The sequence below is a fragment of the Nannospalax galili genome, unplaced genomic scaffold (assembly GCF_000622305.1).
Source record: "Nannospalax galili isolate Female #2095 unplaced genomic scaffold, S.galili_v1.0 scaffold198, whole genome shotgun sequence".
Lineage (NCBI taxonomy): Eukaryota > Metazoa > Chordata > Mammalia > Rodentia > Spalacidae > Nannospalax > Nannospalax galili.
In genome coordinates this window covers 3,407,161-3,423,847 of record NW_008341748.1, presented here as the reverse complement: position 1 = coordinate 3,423,847, position 16,687 = coordinate 3,407,161, and the positions used below count along the sequence as shown (strand labels likewise).

Below are 16,687 nucleotides of genomic sequence, written 5' to 3'. Positions count from 1 at the left end.
CCTCACATATGTGTGGGCTGGAATCAGCTTCCCAGACTGAATGCTGACAGGCACAGCTTTCAAAAGTACTGCGTAGAGTTGGTTAATGCTGCTTCATTGTACCATCTTGATTCCCATACTCTTCCTCTCTGATTAGCTCCTCACATTGCTGAGAGATTTCTATACCCTATTCTAGCTTTCCCCAAGATTCTTTCATAGTGCCCCATCTCTGACACAGCGGGATTCTTATCTGATTTTGGGGGTGTGGTGAATAAGAGAAGTATTGTGTCTTGTTTCCAGATGGAGACGAGGACAGCAAGTTAGAGGTGTTCCCTTAACCATTGCTCCTTTTTCAGATTTCCTCTTCAGAGAAAGAAACGTGAGCTCTCAAAGGCAACCTTATTAACTAATAGAGATTTCAACAACCTGTGGCAGACACAGACCCATTGAATAGAAGCTCTTGATTCTTCCACTAACCAAATATTCAACAGCTTCCTGTCCCCAAAGCTGACCAGAGTGTGCCTATTTAATAAGTCTAAGTGGCTGCTTCTATCATTTTCATTGCTGAAACTTGAATTAGGACAGACAATAAAGCACTTGATGAACAACCAAATTTAAAAAATTGACTATTCAGGGCTGAAGAAAAATAAAAGGACTATATAAAAGATGAAGTTAAGGGGCTAGAGAGATGGCCTAATGGTTAAGAGCACTTACTACTTTTCCAGAGGACCTGGGTTCAGTTCCCAGCACCCATATGGACCTCCTCTGAAGACTGGAGGTGTCTGCAGCCTAGAAAAAAGGGACTGCACAGTCTGGCTGTACCCTGGGGGTTGGTCATGTGTAAAGAGTAGATGTCAAGAAAGACAGGTAAGATGAATCAACTTTAGGTGAACGTAGGGAGCCCCCATCTCAGCAGAGATGAGCCTGACTCATGGGGTCATCACTAGGGATCCTACATAGGGATGAAGGATATGGTTCCTGCTCACTTCTTGGAGTTTTCAAGATCTTAGGAAGGTGCCAAACTTGATCTGAGTGACCTTGGTTAAGCACAGGGATTCCACCTTTGCAAGAGTCCAGGTGAGGATCCCAAGGGCTAATTGAAGATAACCTTAGTCTATAGCAGACAGAGATCCCACAGAAACCTTCCCTGAACCACAGTCTGAGCCCTCTGTCTTGTTTCCAGATCAGTTGTCTCAGTGCTGAAGAACCTGCTAAGAGAACTCTTGATTTGGGTCATCAGAAGGGGATTCCAGACAATTTAGGACTCACGATGAGGATGGAGGGATTCCCATCACCCAAACACATGGGACTCATCACCTGTGTTCCTTCCTGTCAAGGTTGGGAAATTCTAGGGAGTTTGAGTGGATTCCCTTCACTCTTCTTTTCCCTCTGTCTCGTGGAAATAGACTTTATTCATCAGAGGAAGGAGTTCAGTCCTTGCAATTTACCAAGATGAGGATTGGACAGTTCCTCCACCCCAGAACACATGGATCATATTATATTGGGCCATTTCTTTCAATAGGATTTGTACAGGTGTAGCCAGATATGAGGTACCCTCTATTCTTTTTATTCCATCTCAAGAAATTGGATGTTTGTTTCAAGAATTTGCTTCAGGCCAGCATAAGTTTATGATATGATCCCTTGCCAGGGGAAAGTTGAGAGCCCAAAGTGAGCACAGAAGGTAACATATACCCTATGTAGGGTTACTCCCTACAGTTCAGTGCACCTTTCCCATGATGAATAGGCACCTAGTATTGTCCCTTCAATCTACAGCTGTGCAATGTCTGTGCATCTCACAGAAGATCTAGGGGACAGCAGGTTATGGTGTAGGTCTGAGATGGTACCCTCAGTTCACATACCATGGGTATGATGGATGGGGTCAGGAGACAAAATAACCTTTTTGTTTGAGTATATACCAGGGATCTCAACACCTTAGAATACAGGGACTTCAATTTTTCCAACCCAAAATGCTCCAGTGGCATCCCTGAGGGCTCATGTTCTGTGACCTGGCTGTACCTTGAGAAGCTATGATTCTTCCTCTTCTAGGCTTTCAGGGTCACAGGACTATCAAGAGTCCTTGTGACCCTAGAGAACCACCCAAGCAAAATTATATAACAAGTCTTACTGAGAGTTGCCAGAAAGTAACTGTCAGCAGAGTCCATTTACTCTCTTTCTCTTTCCCCCAGGCCCAGGAGTCATCATTGCTGTGAGCTTCACAGTCTTCTTGCCAAGGCAACTTTCAATGCATCTTACTCAGAACAGCCAACACAACAATCTCCTGGGCATCCCTCAGGCCCAAAGGGAGGTGAGGGGCCTGTATAGTGCCCAGGTTCCTATGCCTGAAGCTGAGGATGAGGAAGCCACTGTCACCACATCAAATGAGGTATCTGCTGGTAGAACACCAAGTTTCCCCCAGAGTTCTCCTAGAACCTCCTCTCTGTCCACTGTCATGGGCTCCATTGCAGGGAGACCATCTGATGAGGGCTTTGTAAACAAAGTAGTGAAGTGGGAAGAACATGTGTTCACTCCTTACTGCATGATGCACTGAAACTTAAGATAGCTGACTTGGTACAGTTATTTCTCCTCAGGTACTGAATGAAGTCACCAGAGATTATGAGGAGTACAGCCTTGTGATCTTCAGTGAGGTCTCTGAGTGCCTGAAGCTCATCTTTGGCATTGATGTGATAGAAATGGACCCTTCTACTCACTCCTACATTCTTGTCATTTCCCAGGGACCACCTATGATGGAATGGTGCATGGTACACCAATGTGGGCCCAATGTGGGCCTCATAATAATGGCCCTGTGTGTAATCTTCATGGAGAGCAACTGAGTCAGTGAGGACATGTTCTTGGGGGGGCGGTGTTGAATTTATATTAAGAATATTTTGTATTTAGGAAGCATAGGAAACTCATCACCGAGGATTCTGTGCAGGAAGGATATCTGGAATACAGGCTGTGCCTGACAGCCATCCTGTTCACCATGAGTTCCTGTGGGACCTAAGAGCACATGCCAAAACTGCCAAGATGAAAGTCTTGGGAGATTTTGCCAGTCACTAGGAGAGAGTCTCGATCTGACCCGATGAGGTAAGCAGAGGCTTTGAGAGATAACGGAGAGAGGCCTAGGCCAGAATTGCTCAGTAGGTGCTACGGCTGCCCTGACCAACGTAAATTGTAGTGCACTAGCAGTTTCCAACCAACAGAAGACAGGAAGAGTCAGCGATATAAATAATTGAATGTCAGCCTAGAGATGATGGGAATACAGCATGAACCTCTCCACTCTTTCTGTTCTGTTTGGGTGGCTCATAGTTATATCTTTCTGGTTTCCAAAATCTTGGCACTTTTACTAGAAGGTTCATTATGTTGAGATTTTTAAGTTACAAAATGCCTTAGTACTATATCTGTTGTTTATTATCCAGTGTGTGAAAGTTTTACTATTTTGCAAAACAAATGAAGATGCCTTACATTTCATATGTAATCTGTCACAAGATGCCATGGCTTTTGAATTAGAATTTATTAGAAAATGGGAAAGAACTTGGAACTGAAATGGAATTTAAAATTTCAACTAATTAATGTGCTTAAAACATTGTTTTCTTTTAAAAATATTTTATCTATTATTTTTATTTTATGCGTATGAGTGTATTGCCTGCATGTGTGTAAGTGCATCCATGTCATGCAATGCCTCTGGAGGTCAGAAGAAAGTGTTAAATTCCCTGGAACTGGAGTTACAGATAATTGTTAGCCACCATGTGGATGCTGAGAATCAAACCCTGATCCTTTGCAAGAGCAGCCAGTGCTCTTAACTGCTGAGCCATCTCTCCAGCCCCATAATATTGTTTTCTTAACCTTAGTCATTACAGCAAATAACTCATGTTGAATATAATTATTTTTTATTACAACGTTATCTGTAGTCTCTCATTCTTGTTAACTAAAATCTAAAGAATACTAATTAGAATTACTTCCCCATGTCCCAAACCCTTATTGAGCACCTGCTGTTTGCAAGGCCCTGTGTTTCCAGTGAGATGTCAGAAGCCAGAGCTATTCTTAAGTATAGACTGGTAAAGTGTAGGAGCAATTGACCTATTGGCAAGACAGTGAAAGTTGCTTTCAGTCCAAGAGAAAACTGAGCTGTTCAGTTTTGCGGTGGAATCAGGGTAGAATCAGGGTGGAATCAGGCAGGGAAGAATCAGGTGCAGGTGTAGCTCAGTGCTAGAACACTTGCATAGCACATGTAGTCCTGTGGGTTGTATTCACATCTCCTCAAAGCACAAAAACAAAATATGCAGAGAGGAATCCTGTTCTGGGGCAGAAATGGCAGTTACAGCTGAACACACCATATACACTGGGTGTTTTTATCTCCGCCATCAGGAAGGGTTTCCTGAGACATGGAAGAATCATAGGAAAGTGTGGCCTAGAAGTCCTTGCCTGGTGCTCTTCCTCCTGCCTGGCAAGGACAGAAAGAGCTGAGTAATAAAAAGACATTGTACTTCTATTTACTCAGAATAATTGGCCAACTCTAAAGAGGCATTGTGTTTGGGGGGAATTGATGAAATGATTGAACATAGTGGTTTGGGTGGAACAACAACGTGGGGGAGGGAGGAGCTCATCGTTGACTCACATTCTAGGAGCTTCCCTGCAGAGGAGACTTTAACACCCAGATTTCAACATGTGTCTGACAAGAGGGATTATTTAGTGAATTTTATTTATGAGATTTCATTGTGGCTGATTAGTCATTCCATGTCCTGCTGAGCTCCATATTCTTTGATATGTCCTGGAGAACAATGACAGTAACAACACTGCCCTCCACCTCCGGGATGGAAGAGACTGTTTTCACACAGCAGAATCATAGTCTCACAGTGGGCTTCCCAGGAGTTGCTTTTACCTGCCCCTTATGCATTAGAAAACTGTGTGGATGGTGAAGGGATCAGGCTTCCATGCATATGCTGGAGAGGAAACTCAGTACTTCTTAGCATGAGTGTGAGCACAGCCCGCTGGAAGACGGAGTGTCTGAGTTCAGCATCAGACACACCTTGGAGGGAAGTTTGCCCACACTGTCGTGTCTGAAGTTCCCTACAGGTGCATGTTCACTTATACATGGATCCCTGGGCTGCTAGGTACACTGAGAATCTGAACTTTGAAGTAGGCAGCTTGAACGTGAAAGGAAAGGACCTGTTACCTATGAGCAAGGACCTGACAAGGCCTCACAGAGAAGTCACTCATGCCAGCTTATGAGACCAAGAAAGTTTTGTTATGTAGAAGTTTGGTAGGAGTCAGTGTGAGTTGGTTTCCTACATCTAAAAACTGAGAGTGGACCATGGATGCATCAGATCTGTTTGTGAAGTGAGGTGGTGGCAGAGAGGGCCAGGAAATGGGATGGACGCCAATTCACGAAGTGTGAGTTGCACTCTGGTCACAGGAGTCAGGGTTGTTCAATTGAGTTTTGCTGTGAACATGGGTTCAGTTGCACACTAAGTTGTTTCCCTAAAGAGAATTCATTGATTGTCTCATTTAGTCATCCAGCCTCTGAGAATCCTTTGTGTGTCTCTGAAGGCTCTGGGCATAAAGACAGCAGGAACAGATGATAAGCTGCAGCTCCATGACTGGGGGACAATACACTTCTATTCAAGTTCCCCCCTGTTGCCCCAGACTGTGCAGTGGAGTAGCTCCTGCTGATGATCCAAAGTCAGACAGTATGATGCTGGTTTATACAGGCATCACCTGCATGGCTCTAGCTACCACCGTGCCTGGGCCAAGTCTGGGATTCATCATGTATACCCCTCACTCATTGCCTGTGACTGTGCCTTCTAAGGGAAGAAGGCATATCCATCCTTTCATGTCCCTTTCCTCCATTTGGAGAGCCCATGACAGTTTTCCTCACAGCTTCTCCTCTCTCTACTGTCAGGTCTACAGATCTCCACATCCCAGCAGTCACCTAGCTGCTCTTCAGGTTCCACAGGCATGCAGGTAACTGAGGAGAGAATCCCCTAGGAGGTGAGATGGCCAGCCTTGGAGTACCCTTCACTACAGGCCAGAGCCCAGGAGGATGGGCCTTCTGTTGCGGATGCTTCTGTTGAGTCATTGTATATTCCCAAGAGCCTTGAGAACACCAGCTGACTAAGCTTAGCCACAGAGTCTCACAAAAGTAAAAACTTGCTAGAAGCCACATGGCCACTAGAAGACAAAGGCAGGATTGAAACCTACATGCTAGATTTCAGATACTGGCTTCTGCCCTTGCCCTTGAGCCCCTGTCTGCAGATGACCTGGAGTTCCCTCTAGAAATGAGGAGGCAACAGTAGAATAATGGATAATCACAGTACACTGTATCCTTTTGAGGGTGGTGCACCAAACCAGGGCTGACTTGTGGGAATGAACCTCTCCCTCACATTTTTGTATCTGCATTCAGAGTGGAGGTGAGAGCTTAGAGGGGACTGCTTTGTCTCTTTTTTAGATAGAGAGTCCCTGAATAATGTTTCAGCTCTTTGTTTAGTATAGCACTGAGTGTGGCACATGTGCAGAATTCAACCCCTTATGCCTCTATTCCTGGGGACTGTGAATAGGAGGCATTTTTCCATATATATGGAAGGAAAGAGGGATGTGTGGCTTGCAAGGAGAAAGCAGAACCTGAGATTGCACTGTAGAAGCATTCCTCCTGGTAGAGGGACCCCAGATAATATAACCACCAGACAATGGACCACATGGAGACAATGATCCCCTTCAGCCCCCTATCCAGAGACTCTGCCCAGAGGAGCAAGCAATTTCAGATGTTCCCAGAGAGAAGGGAGTAAGATTTTATTGTCAGTCGAGGTCAGAGCTGGGAGTGAATCATGAAAGCCCCACCCCAGATAAACAGGGTACAGTGTCCTTTTGACAGTGCTTTTGAGCCATTGAGCCCTCCCCATACTTTCACATCTACATCTGAGGACTCGTGGTACTTAGTGCCAAATTGTAAGCTTCCTGGGCATTAGAGGATGCCTTTGTGCTGACTTCCAGAAATTACACCCTTTTCACATTTCAACAACCAGATCTGGAGACTTTCGGGCTCGAAGCCATTTTATAAGTTTCCTGGAGTGGAGACAGCTGTGCCGCCATTTCCAAGCAGAGGTAAGACCTTAGTGTGGACTTCAAAGGCCCTTTTGGGAATAGATGTTCCCCAAATAATGGATCCTCATACTTGTAGTCAACCTAGCACCAAGTGGGACCTAGTTTTAAGACTGAGCCGCATAGTCCTCCATTTCTGGGGACCCTGCATAGGATCCATTTTCAGACATTCCTGGAGGGAAAGGGGTTTGTGACTTGCAGCGTGAAAGTAGGACTTGAGAGTGGACTGTAAAAACTCTGCTCCCAATAAAGGGACCCTAGATAATGTAGTTCAGCCTGTGCAGCAAGTGCTGCATCAAACAAGGGCCCACTTATTGAAATGAGCCCCTTTCCTTCATTGTTGGGGGTCTCTGCACATAGGGGCCATTTCTGTGGTTCCCAGGGAGGAGGGTGGCAGGTGCCTTTGTGGGTCAAATGAGGTTGAGAGTGGGTCATGGAAGCACCACTCCAGATAGACAGAGTGAGATGATCAAACCACATTGCATCATTTTGAGGGTAGTGTACCAAATGACTGCTGATTGGGAGAATGAGACTCTCTCAACATTTCCTCATCTGTATACAGGGACTTAAGGGACTAAGAGCCATTTTGTGAGGTTCCTGGAGGTTAGAAGGTAATGTGTGAATGTGCCCCTCAACCCACCTTTCACCTTCTACATCCAGGGACTTGTGGGACACTCAGAGCCATTTTGTGAAGTTCTTGGAGGTGAGACAGCCACACTGCCTTTTCTGAGTAGAGGTGAGTACATAAGTTGGACTACAAAGACCCGTTCCATGATAAAGGGTCCCCAAATAATGCAGCTTATCGCTTTGATTAGCATGGCACCAAGTGGAGTCCACTTGTGGGCTAGGGACCCTTGTTCCAACTGTCCTTTGGGACTGGAGGTTTGCAGGAAGAGGCCTGAGACAAGTCCATGGTGAAAGTCATGGGAGATTGGATTGGGGAAGCTCCACTCCAGAAAGTGGGTCCCCAAATATTACACGTATGGTCTGCACTGGTAGCACAATCCAGGCCACGGATGTAGGAATGAGCCTGAAAGATGGATCTGAGTGTCATCAGGGGCCTTGTGAAGAATAAATAAGAATACCGCCAGAGTCCCTCAGACAAATAAGGCCCCTGCTCTTTCTATTTTGAGACACTTCACCAAGGGTTGTGCAGATGTGCTCCATCTTCACTTCTGTCTCCTCTCTCAGGAAGGTGAGGCTGTGGACTGTGTATCATAGAGCAGCAGAAAGAGCCAAGTCTGGTTACAGAGGGACGTGTCCAGTATCTGCTAGCCATCCAGGTGAGCAACTATGGTAAGATGAACTAAACACTTCCTTTTAAAGATACAAATCATTTTCACACATCAAAATTTAAGCAAATATTTATACACAAGACTAAATAATTATTGATTTATACATAGTTTCATGGCATCATTTCAAAATGCCAAAATCCAAGAGAACTAGAGAACCAAACACAGGATGCCTTCCAAATATACTGCATACACAGCTTAGGCTGTGCTGTCAGTGAACATTGGTCTAGAAAGCAGAAATGAACTTTCTTCCAGCTTAGGCAATTGGAAGTCTAAGATCAGGGTATGGCAGAATTCTATTTTTATATGGCCTCTGTATCTATCTTTTAGATTTATGCTGTCTTTCTGGGTATTCACAGGACCTTTTCTGTATGCAGGGCTGGGAAGGAAGTTGAGCACTTAGGTGTCTCACTCTGACTTGTTTTATTTTAAATATTTTGTTTACCATATTTTATGTGTATGAGTATACTGCCTGCATGTATGTAAGTGTACCTTAATGTGCAATACCCACAGAGGTCAGAAGAGGGAGTCAGGTACCCTGGAACTGGAGTTACAGATAATTGTTAGCCACCATGTGGATGCTGAGAATCAAACCCTGATCCTTTGCAAGAGCAGCCAGTGCTCTTAACTGCTGAGCCATCTCTCCAGCCCCATAATATTGTTTTCTTAACCTTAGTCATTACAGCAAATAACTCATGTTGAATATAATTATTTTTTATTACAACGTTATCTGTAGTCTCTCATTCTTGTTAACTAAAATCTAAAGAATACTAATTAGAATTACTTCCCCATGTCCCAAACCCTTATTGAGCACCTGCTGTTTGCAAGGCCCTGTGTTTCCAGTGAGATGTCAGAAGCCAGAGCTATTCTTAAGTATAGACTGGTAAAGTGTAGGAGCAATTGACCTATTGGCAAGACAGTGAAAGTTGCTTTCAGTCCAATGGACGTATGAGTGTATTGCCTTTGCGGTGGAATCAGGGTAGAATCAGGGTGGAATCAGGCAGGGAAGAATCAGGTGCAGGTGTAGCTCAGTGCTAGAACACTTGCATAGCACATGTAGTCCTGTGGGTTGTATTCACATCTCCTCAAAGCACAAAAACAAAATATGCAGAGAGGAATCCTGTTCTGGGGCAGAAATGGCAGTTACAGCTGAACACACCATATACACTGGGTGTTTTTATCTCCGCCATCAGGAAGGGTTTCCTGAGACATGGAAGAATCATAGGAAAGTGTGGCCTAGAAGTCCTTGCCTGGTGCTCTTCCTCCTGCCTGGCAAGGACAGAAAGAGCTGAGTAATAAAAAGACATTGTACTTCTATTTACTCAGAATAATTGGCCAACTCTAAAGAGGCATTGTGTTTGGGGGGAATTGATGAAATGATTGAACATAGTGGTTTGGGTGGAACAACAACGTGGGGGAGGGAGGAGCTCATCGTTGACTCACATTCTAGGAGCTTCCCTGCAGAGGAGACTTTAACACCCAGATTTCAACATGTGTCTGACAAGAGGGATTATTTAGTGAATTTTATTTATGAGATTTCATTGTGGCTGATTAGTCATTCCATGTCCTGCTGAGCTCCATATTCTTTGATATGTCCTGGAGAACAATGACAGTAACAACACTGCCCTCCACCTCCGGGATGGAAGAGACTGTTTTCACACAGCAGAATCATAGTCTCACAGTGGGCTTCCCAGGAGTTGCTTTTACCTGCCCCTTATGCATTAGAAAACTGTGTGGATGGTGAAGGGATCAGGCTTCCATGCATATGCTGGAGAGGAAACTCAGTACTTCTTAGCATGAGTGTGAGCACAGCCCGCTGGAAGACGGAGTGTCTGAGTTCAGCATCAGACACACCTTGGAGGGAAGTTTGCCCACACTGTCGTGTCTGAAGTTCCCTACAGGTGCATGTTCACTTATACATGGATCCCTGGGCTGCTAGGTACACTGAGAATCTGAACTTTGAAGTAGGCAGCTTGAACGTGAAAGGAAAGGACCTGTTACCTATGAGCAAGGACCTGACAAGGCCTCACAGAGAAGTCACTCATGCCAGCTTATGAGACCAAGAAAGTTTTGTTATGTAGAAGTTTGGTAGGAGTCAGTGTGAGTTGGTTTCCTACATCTAAAAACTGAGAGTGGACCATGGATGCATCAGATCTGTTTGTGAAGTGAGGTGGTGGCAGAGAGGGCCAGGAAATGGGATGGACGCCAATTCACGAAGTGTGAGTTGCACTCTGGTCACAGGAGTCAGGGTTGTTCAATTGAGTTTTGCTGTGAACATGGGTTCAGTTGCACACTAAGTTGTTTCCCTAAAGAGAATTCATTGATTGTCTCATTTAGTCATCCAGCCTCTGAGAATCCTTTGTGTGTCTCTGAAGGCTCTGGGCATAAAGACAGCAGGAACAGATGATAAGCTGCAGCTCCATGACTGGGGGACAATACACTTCTATTCAAGTTCCCCCCTGTTGCCCCAGACTGTGCAGTGGAGTAGCTCCTGCTGATGATCCAAAGTCAGACAGTATGATGCTGGTTTATACAGGCATCACCTGCATGGCTCTAGCTACCACCGTGCCTGGGCCAAGTCTGGGATTCATCATGTATACCCCTCACTCATTGCCTGTGACTGTGCCTTCTAAGGGAAGAAGGCATATCCATCCTTTCATGTCCCTTTCCTCCATTTGGAGAGCCCATGACAGTTTTCCTCACAGCTTCTCCTCTCTCTACTGTCAGGTCTACAGATCTCCACATCCCAGCAGTCACCTAGCTGCTCTTCAGGTTCCACAGGCATGCAGGTAACTGAGGAGAGAATCCCCTAGGAGGTGAGATGGCCAGCCTTGGAGTACCCTTCACTACAGGCCAGAGCCCAGGAGGATGGGCCTTCTGTTGCGGATGCTTCTGTTGAGTCATTGTATATTCCCAAGAGCCTTGAGAACACCAGCTGACTAAGCTTAGCCACAGAGTCTCACAAAAGTAAAAACTTGCTAGAAGCCACATGGCCACTAGAAGACAAAGGCAGGATTGAAACCTACATGCTAGATTTCAGATACTGGCTTCTGCCCTTGCCCTTGAGCCCCTGTCTGCAGATGACCTGGAGTTCCCTCTAGAAATGAGGAGGCAACAGTAGAATAATGGATAATCACAGTACACTGTATCCTTTTGAGGGTGGTGCACCAAACCAGGGCTGACTTGTGGGAATGAACCTCTCCCTCACATTTTTGTATCTGCATTCAGAGTGGAGGTGAGAGCTTAGAGGGGACTGCTTTGTCTCTTTTTTAGATAGAGAGTCCCTGAATAATGTTTCAGCTCTTTGTTTAGTATAGCACTGAGTGTGGCACATGTGCAGAATTCAACCCCTTATGCCTCTATTCCTGGGGACTGTGAATAGGAGGCATTTTTCCATATATATGGAAGGAAAGAGGGATGTGTGGCTTGCAAGGAGAAAGCAGAACCTGAGATTGCACTGTAGAAGCATTCCTCCTGGTAGAGGGACCCCAGATAATATAACCACCAGACAATGGACCACATGGAGACAATGATCCCCTTCAGCCCCCTATCCAGAGACTCTGCCCAGAGGAGCAAGCAATTTCAGATGTTCCCAGAGAGAAGGGAGTAAGATTTTATTGTCAGTCGAGGTCAGAGCTGGGAGTGAATCATGAAAGCCCCACCCCAGATAAACAGGGTACAGTGTCCTTTTGACAGTGCTTTTGAGCCATTGAGCCCTCCCCATACTTTCACATCTACATCTGAGGACTCGTGGTACTTAGTGCCAAATTGTAAGCTTCCTGGGCATTAGAGGATGCCTTTGTGCTGACTTCCAGAAATTACACCCTTTTCACATTTCAACAACCAGATCTGGAGACTTTCGGGCTCGAAGCCATTTTATAAGTTTCCTGGAGTGGAGACAGCTGTGCCGCCATTTCCAAGCAGAGGTAAGACCTTAGTGTGGACTTCAAAGGCCCTTTTGGGAATAGATGTTCCCCAAATAATGGATCCTCATACTTGTAGTCAACCTAGCACCAAGTGGGACCTAGTTTTAAGACTGAGCCGCATAGTCCTCCATTTCTGGGGACCCTGCATAGGATCCATTTTCAGACATTCCTGGAGGGAAAGGGGTTTGTGACTTGCAGCGTGAAAGTAGGACTTGAGAGTGGACTGTAAAAACTCTGCTCCCAATAAAGGGACCCTAGATAATGTAGTTCAGCCTGTGCAGCAAGTGCTGCATCAAACAAGGGCCCACTTATTGAAATGAGCCCCTTTCCTTCATTGTTGGGGGTCTCTGCACATAGGGGCCATTTCTGTGGTTCCCAGGGAGGAGGGTGGCAGGTGCCTTTGTGGGTCAAATGAGGTTGAGAGTGGGTCATGGAAGCACCACTCCAGATAGACAGAGTGAGATGATCAAACCACATTGCATCATTTTGAGGGTAGTGTACCAAATGACTGCTGATTGGGAGAATGAGACTCTCTCAACATTTCCTCATCTGTATACAGGGACTTAAGGGACTAAGAGCCATTTTGTGAGGTTCCTGGAGGTTAGAAGGTAATGTGTGAATGTGCCCCTCAACCCACCTTTCACCTTCTACATCCAGGGACTTGTGGGACACTCAGAGCCATTTTGTGAAGTTCTTGGAGGTGAGACAGCCACACTGCCTTTTCTGAGTAGAGGTGAGTACATAAGTTGGACTACAAAGACCCGTTCCATGATAAAGGGTCCCCAAATAATGCAGCTTATCGCTTTGATTAGCATGGCACCAAGTGGAGTCCACTTGTGGGCTAGGGACCCTTGTTCCAACTGTCCTTTGGGACTGGAGGTTTGCAGGAAGAGGCCTGAGACAAGTCCATGGTGAAAGTCATGGGAGATTGGATTGGGGAAGCTCCACTCCAGAAAGTGGGTCCCCAAATATTACACGTATGGTCTGCACTGGTAGCACAATCCAGGCCACGGATGTAGGAATGAGCCTGAAAGATGGATCTGAGTGTCATCAGGGGCCTTGTGAAGAATAAATAAGAATACCGCCAGAGTCCCTCAGACAAATAAGGCCCCTGCTCTTTCTATTTTGAGACACTTCACCAAGGGTTGTGCAGATGTGCTCCATCTTCACTTCTGTCTCCTCTCTCAGGAAGGTGAGGCTGTGGACTGTGTATCATAGAGCAGCAGAAAGAGCCAAGTCTGGTTATAGAGGGACGTGTCCAGTATCTGCTAGCCATCCAGGTGAGCAACTATGGTAAGAACTGATCTTGTGAGGACAGTCCACACAACCCCTCTAAAAAGGAACTCATAGATCCTAGCTTATCCATTTGTGCTGCCTGGGGAACCTTAGCAGGGCAGCTGCTGTGGCTGACTTCTTTTCTGCTTCATGAAATGGAGTAGGAATTCTCAAGCAGAAGATGACCTTGGTCCTCTTGAAGTTAGGTCAGCTGGGGGAGCCAGATATGAAGAGTAGGATTCAACTTACGGATCTCTCCCATGCTGCAGGGATCTCTGGCCCACAGAGGCAGTCAGTACTCACAGGCATTAAGTAACATGCTTAACTGGACTAGTTCAGGCAGGAAGGTAGGAGTGTTTTTCAGTGATGAAACCTGATATAAACAGGTGATGTCAAGAAGGACAGGTAAGAGGAATGAACTTCAAGTGGACTTAGGGAACCTCCATGAGTCCAAGTCATGGAGGCATCACTGGAGATCCCACAGTGGGGTGAAGAGATGTGGCACCTGCTCAGTTCTGGGAGTTCTCAGGATGTCAACGAGGTGGGGAACTTCACCTGAGCGGGTGACCTTAGTTAAGAACATCGGTTCCAAGATTTGTCAAGAATCCAGATAAGGACCCCAAGGGATGACTGAAGGAAACTTCAGTCCAAAGCACAGATAGGGGCCACACAAGAGTCTTCCCTTAACCCCAATTACCCCCATAATCCCGGGCAGGGCTGTTATTCTGAGTCCCTGTCTTACTTCCAGGTCATTGGTCTCAGGGAACTGAAAGATCTGCTCAGAGCAACCTTGACTCGGGTCATCAAAGGGGGGATCCCAGGCTTGTCAGGATTCAAGAAGAGGACTGAGGGAGTCTATCAACCAAACACATGGGATCTACCCCCTCCCTGCCTTCTTGTCAGTCTGCTATGGCAATCCCTAGGAACTTTGAGTGGATTCCCTCCCCTCACCAATTCATTTCTTTTATGTCACAAAATGGGCCTTGCCTTATGTAAGGTGGGTACAGGGATCCCAAGGAATGTTCTAGTCCTTGTTGTTTATCAGGGTGGGAATCAGGGGAGTCTCCTGCCCTAGGACAAATGAACCACACTGAATTGGGCTACCTTTTGCAGTTGATATTAAACAAGTTTGAGGAGATTCGAGGCCCCCTCACTTTCAGGAGACACAGAAACTTGTTCTCACACTTTGTCTCAGTCAAAAAGAGAAGTACACACCGAGGATTCGTGTCTCTCCCTCTTTCAGGTCCTCATGGGGAATGCATGCCAGGTGATTTTCGGCCCTGGAGTACCACACAAGCAAAATCTTCTAACAGACATTTTTTGAAAGCTATCAGAGGAACAACTGCCAGAGAGTCCACTCACCCTGTTCCTCTCTCTCTCCCAGGTCTGTGAATCCTCTTCCTTGTGAGCTGCACACTTTCCTGTCTGCTGTTCCTAAGGAAAGTCATGATGCATCATACTCGGGATAGCCGGTACAGAAATCTTCAGGATGGCTCTCAGTCCCAAAGGGGGGTGAGGGGCCTGGATAGTGCCCAGGTCCCCATGGTTGAGGAAGCAGAAATGATTGCCACCACATCAAGGGAGCTGTCTGATGGAGGAACACCAGGTTCTTCCCAGAGTTCTCTGAGGGCCTCTTCTCCACCTATGGTCATGGGTCCCAATTCAGGAAGACCATCAGATGAAGCCTCTCACAATGAAGTAGAGGAACACGAAGAACCTGTGCCCTCAATGCATGATGCACTAAAACTAAAGATAGTTGAGTTGGTGTATTTCCTGCTCCTCAAGTATCAAAGGAAGGAGCTGATCACCAAGGCAGAAATACTGGATAGTGTCATCAGAGATTATGAGGAGCACTACCCTGTGATCTTTAGTGAGGCCTCTGAGAGCCTAAAACTGGCCTTTGGGATTGATGTGTTGGAAGTGAACCCCCTTATCCACACCTATGTCCTTATCAGTTCCTTGGGGATCACCTATGATGGGATGTATCATGGTGCCCTGGGCATACCCAAGACAGGCCTTCTAATAATGTCCCTGTGCATTATCTTCATGGAGGGCAACTATGTCAGTGAGGAGAGGTTCTGGGAAGTGTTGAGTAAAATAGGGATGTATGATGGGAGGAATCACTTCCTATTTGGGGAGCCCAGGAAACTCTTTACTAAGAATTTTGTGCAGGAAGGGTACCTGGAGTACAGGCGGGTGCCTGAGAGTGATCCTCCTCGATTTGAGTTCCTGTGGGGCCCAAGAGCCCACGCTGAAACCACCAAGATGAAAATCTTGGAATTTTTTGCAAGTGTAGCTAGGAGTGATCCCAGGTCCTACCCTGACAGATATGCAGATGCTTTGAGAGATGAAGGAGAGAGGGCCTAGGCCAGAATTGCCCAGCAGGCATTGATGCTTAGAATAGTGCAAGTTCAAGATTACTAGCAGCTTTCAGGTAACATAGGTAGAGCCAGTGATATAAATAATAGTGTGTCAGGCTACAACTGGTGGTAGTAAACTGGATCATTCCATTTTTTCTGTTCTGTTTTGGTGACTCACGATATGTCTTCATTATATTCCAATTTTTTTCTCCTTTTACTAGAAGGTTCATTAAGTTTAGATTTTAAAGTTACAAACTATGTTAGTAATGTATCTGTTACTGATTATCCAGGTTAAGAGAGTGTTACTGTTTTGTTTAAGAAATTAATATGCCTTTCATTTTACTTGTAATCTATCACTAGTTGCCATGGAATTCAAGTTGCTATTTCTTTGGTAATGTGAAATAACTTGGCATTAACATGAACAATAGAATAAAACTGTTAATTCTTTTTATTGCCTTATGATCTTTAGTCTCTAATTATCAGTATTTAATGATTCTGCCCCAAACTTTCACTGAGTACCTAAGCTTTACAATGTCCTATATTAGTAGTGAAATTCTAGAAGCCAGACCCGACCTTACCCATGCAATGGTTGAGTGCAGGAGCAACAGCTGTACCAGGAACACTGTGAGAAGTCCTTTTAGACCCAAAGTACAGGTACAGAGTGGGGTCTCCGAGGGCAAACAGCCCAGAGTCAGTGTCCTTAACCTAAGCAGTTTGGGAATTGTGGACTTTCCAATTCTTTCTGGGGAAGTTGATTGCA

The 16,687-nt window shown here is 45.6% G+C and overlaps 2 protein-coding genes across 3 annotated transcripts; both read left to right on the top strand.

Moving 5' to 3' along the window:
• The first annotated feature begins 2,308 nt into the window (after positions 1 to 2,308).
• On the top strand, positions 2,309 to 3,201 carry LOC115071067 (melanoma-associated antigen 10-like). The gene is made up of 2 exons (XM_029565515.1): positions 2,309 to 2,362; positions 2,568 to 3,201. The coding sequence occupies exons 1-2, from the start codon at positions 2,315 to 2,317 to the stop codon at positions 2,808 to 2,810; spliced, it is 291 nt and encodes a 96-aa protein (XP_029421375.1). The 5' UTR covers positions 2,309 to 2,314; the 3' UTR covers positions 2,811 to 3,201.
• Positions 3,202 to 6,501: 3,300 nt separating this feature from the next.
• On the top strand, positions 6,502 to 16,338 carry LOC103737460 (melanoma-associated antigen 10-like). 2 transcript variants are annotated; one of them, XM_029565516.1, is made up of 4 exons: positions 6,502 to 7,077; positions 7,735 to 7,810; positions 8,266 to 8,357; positions 14,952 to 16,338. In XM_029565516.1, exon 4 carries the CDS (start codon positions 15,014 to 15,016, stop codon positions 15,932 to 15,934), a length of 921 nt encoding a protein of 306 aa, XP_029421376.1. In that variant the 5' UTR covers positions 6,502 to 7,077; positions 7,735 to 7,810; positions 8,266 to 8,357; positions 14,952 to 15,013; the 3' UTR covers positions 15,935 to 16,338. The 2 variants fall into 2 exon arrangements, with proteins under 2 accessions (XP_029421376.1, XP_008835506.2); XM_008837284.2 differs by lacking the exons at positions 6,502 to 7,077; positions 7,735 to 7,810; positions 8,266 to 8,357 and adding exons at positions 11,717 to 12,292; positions 12,950 to 13,025; positions 13,481 to 13,572.
• The last annotated feature ends 349 nt before the right edge of the window (positions 16,339 to 16,687 follow it).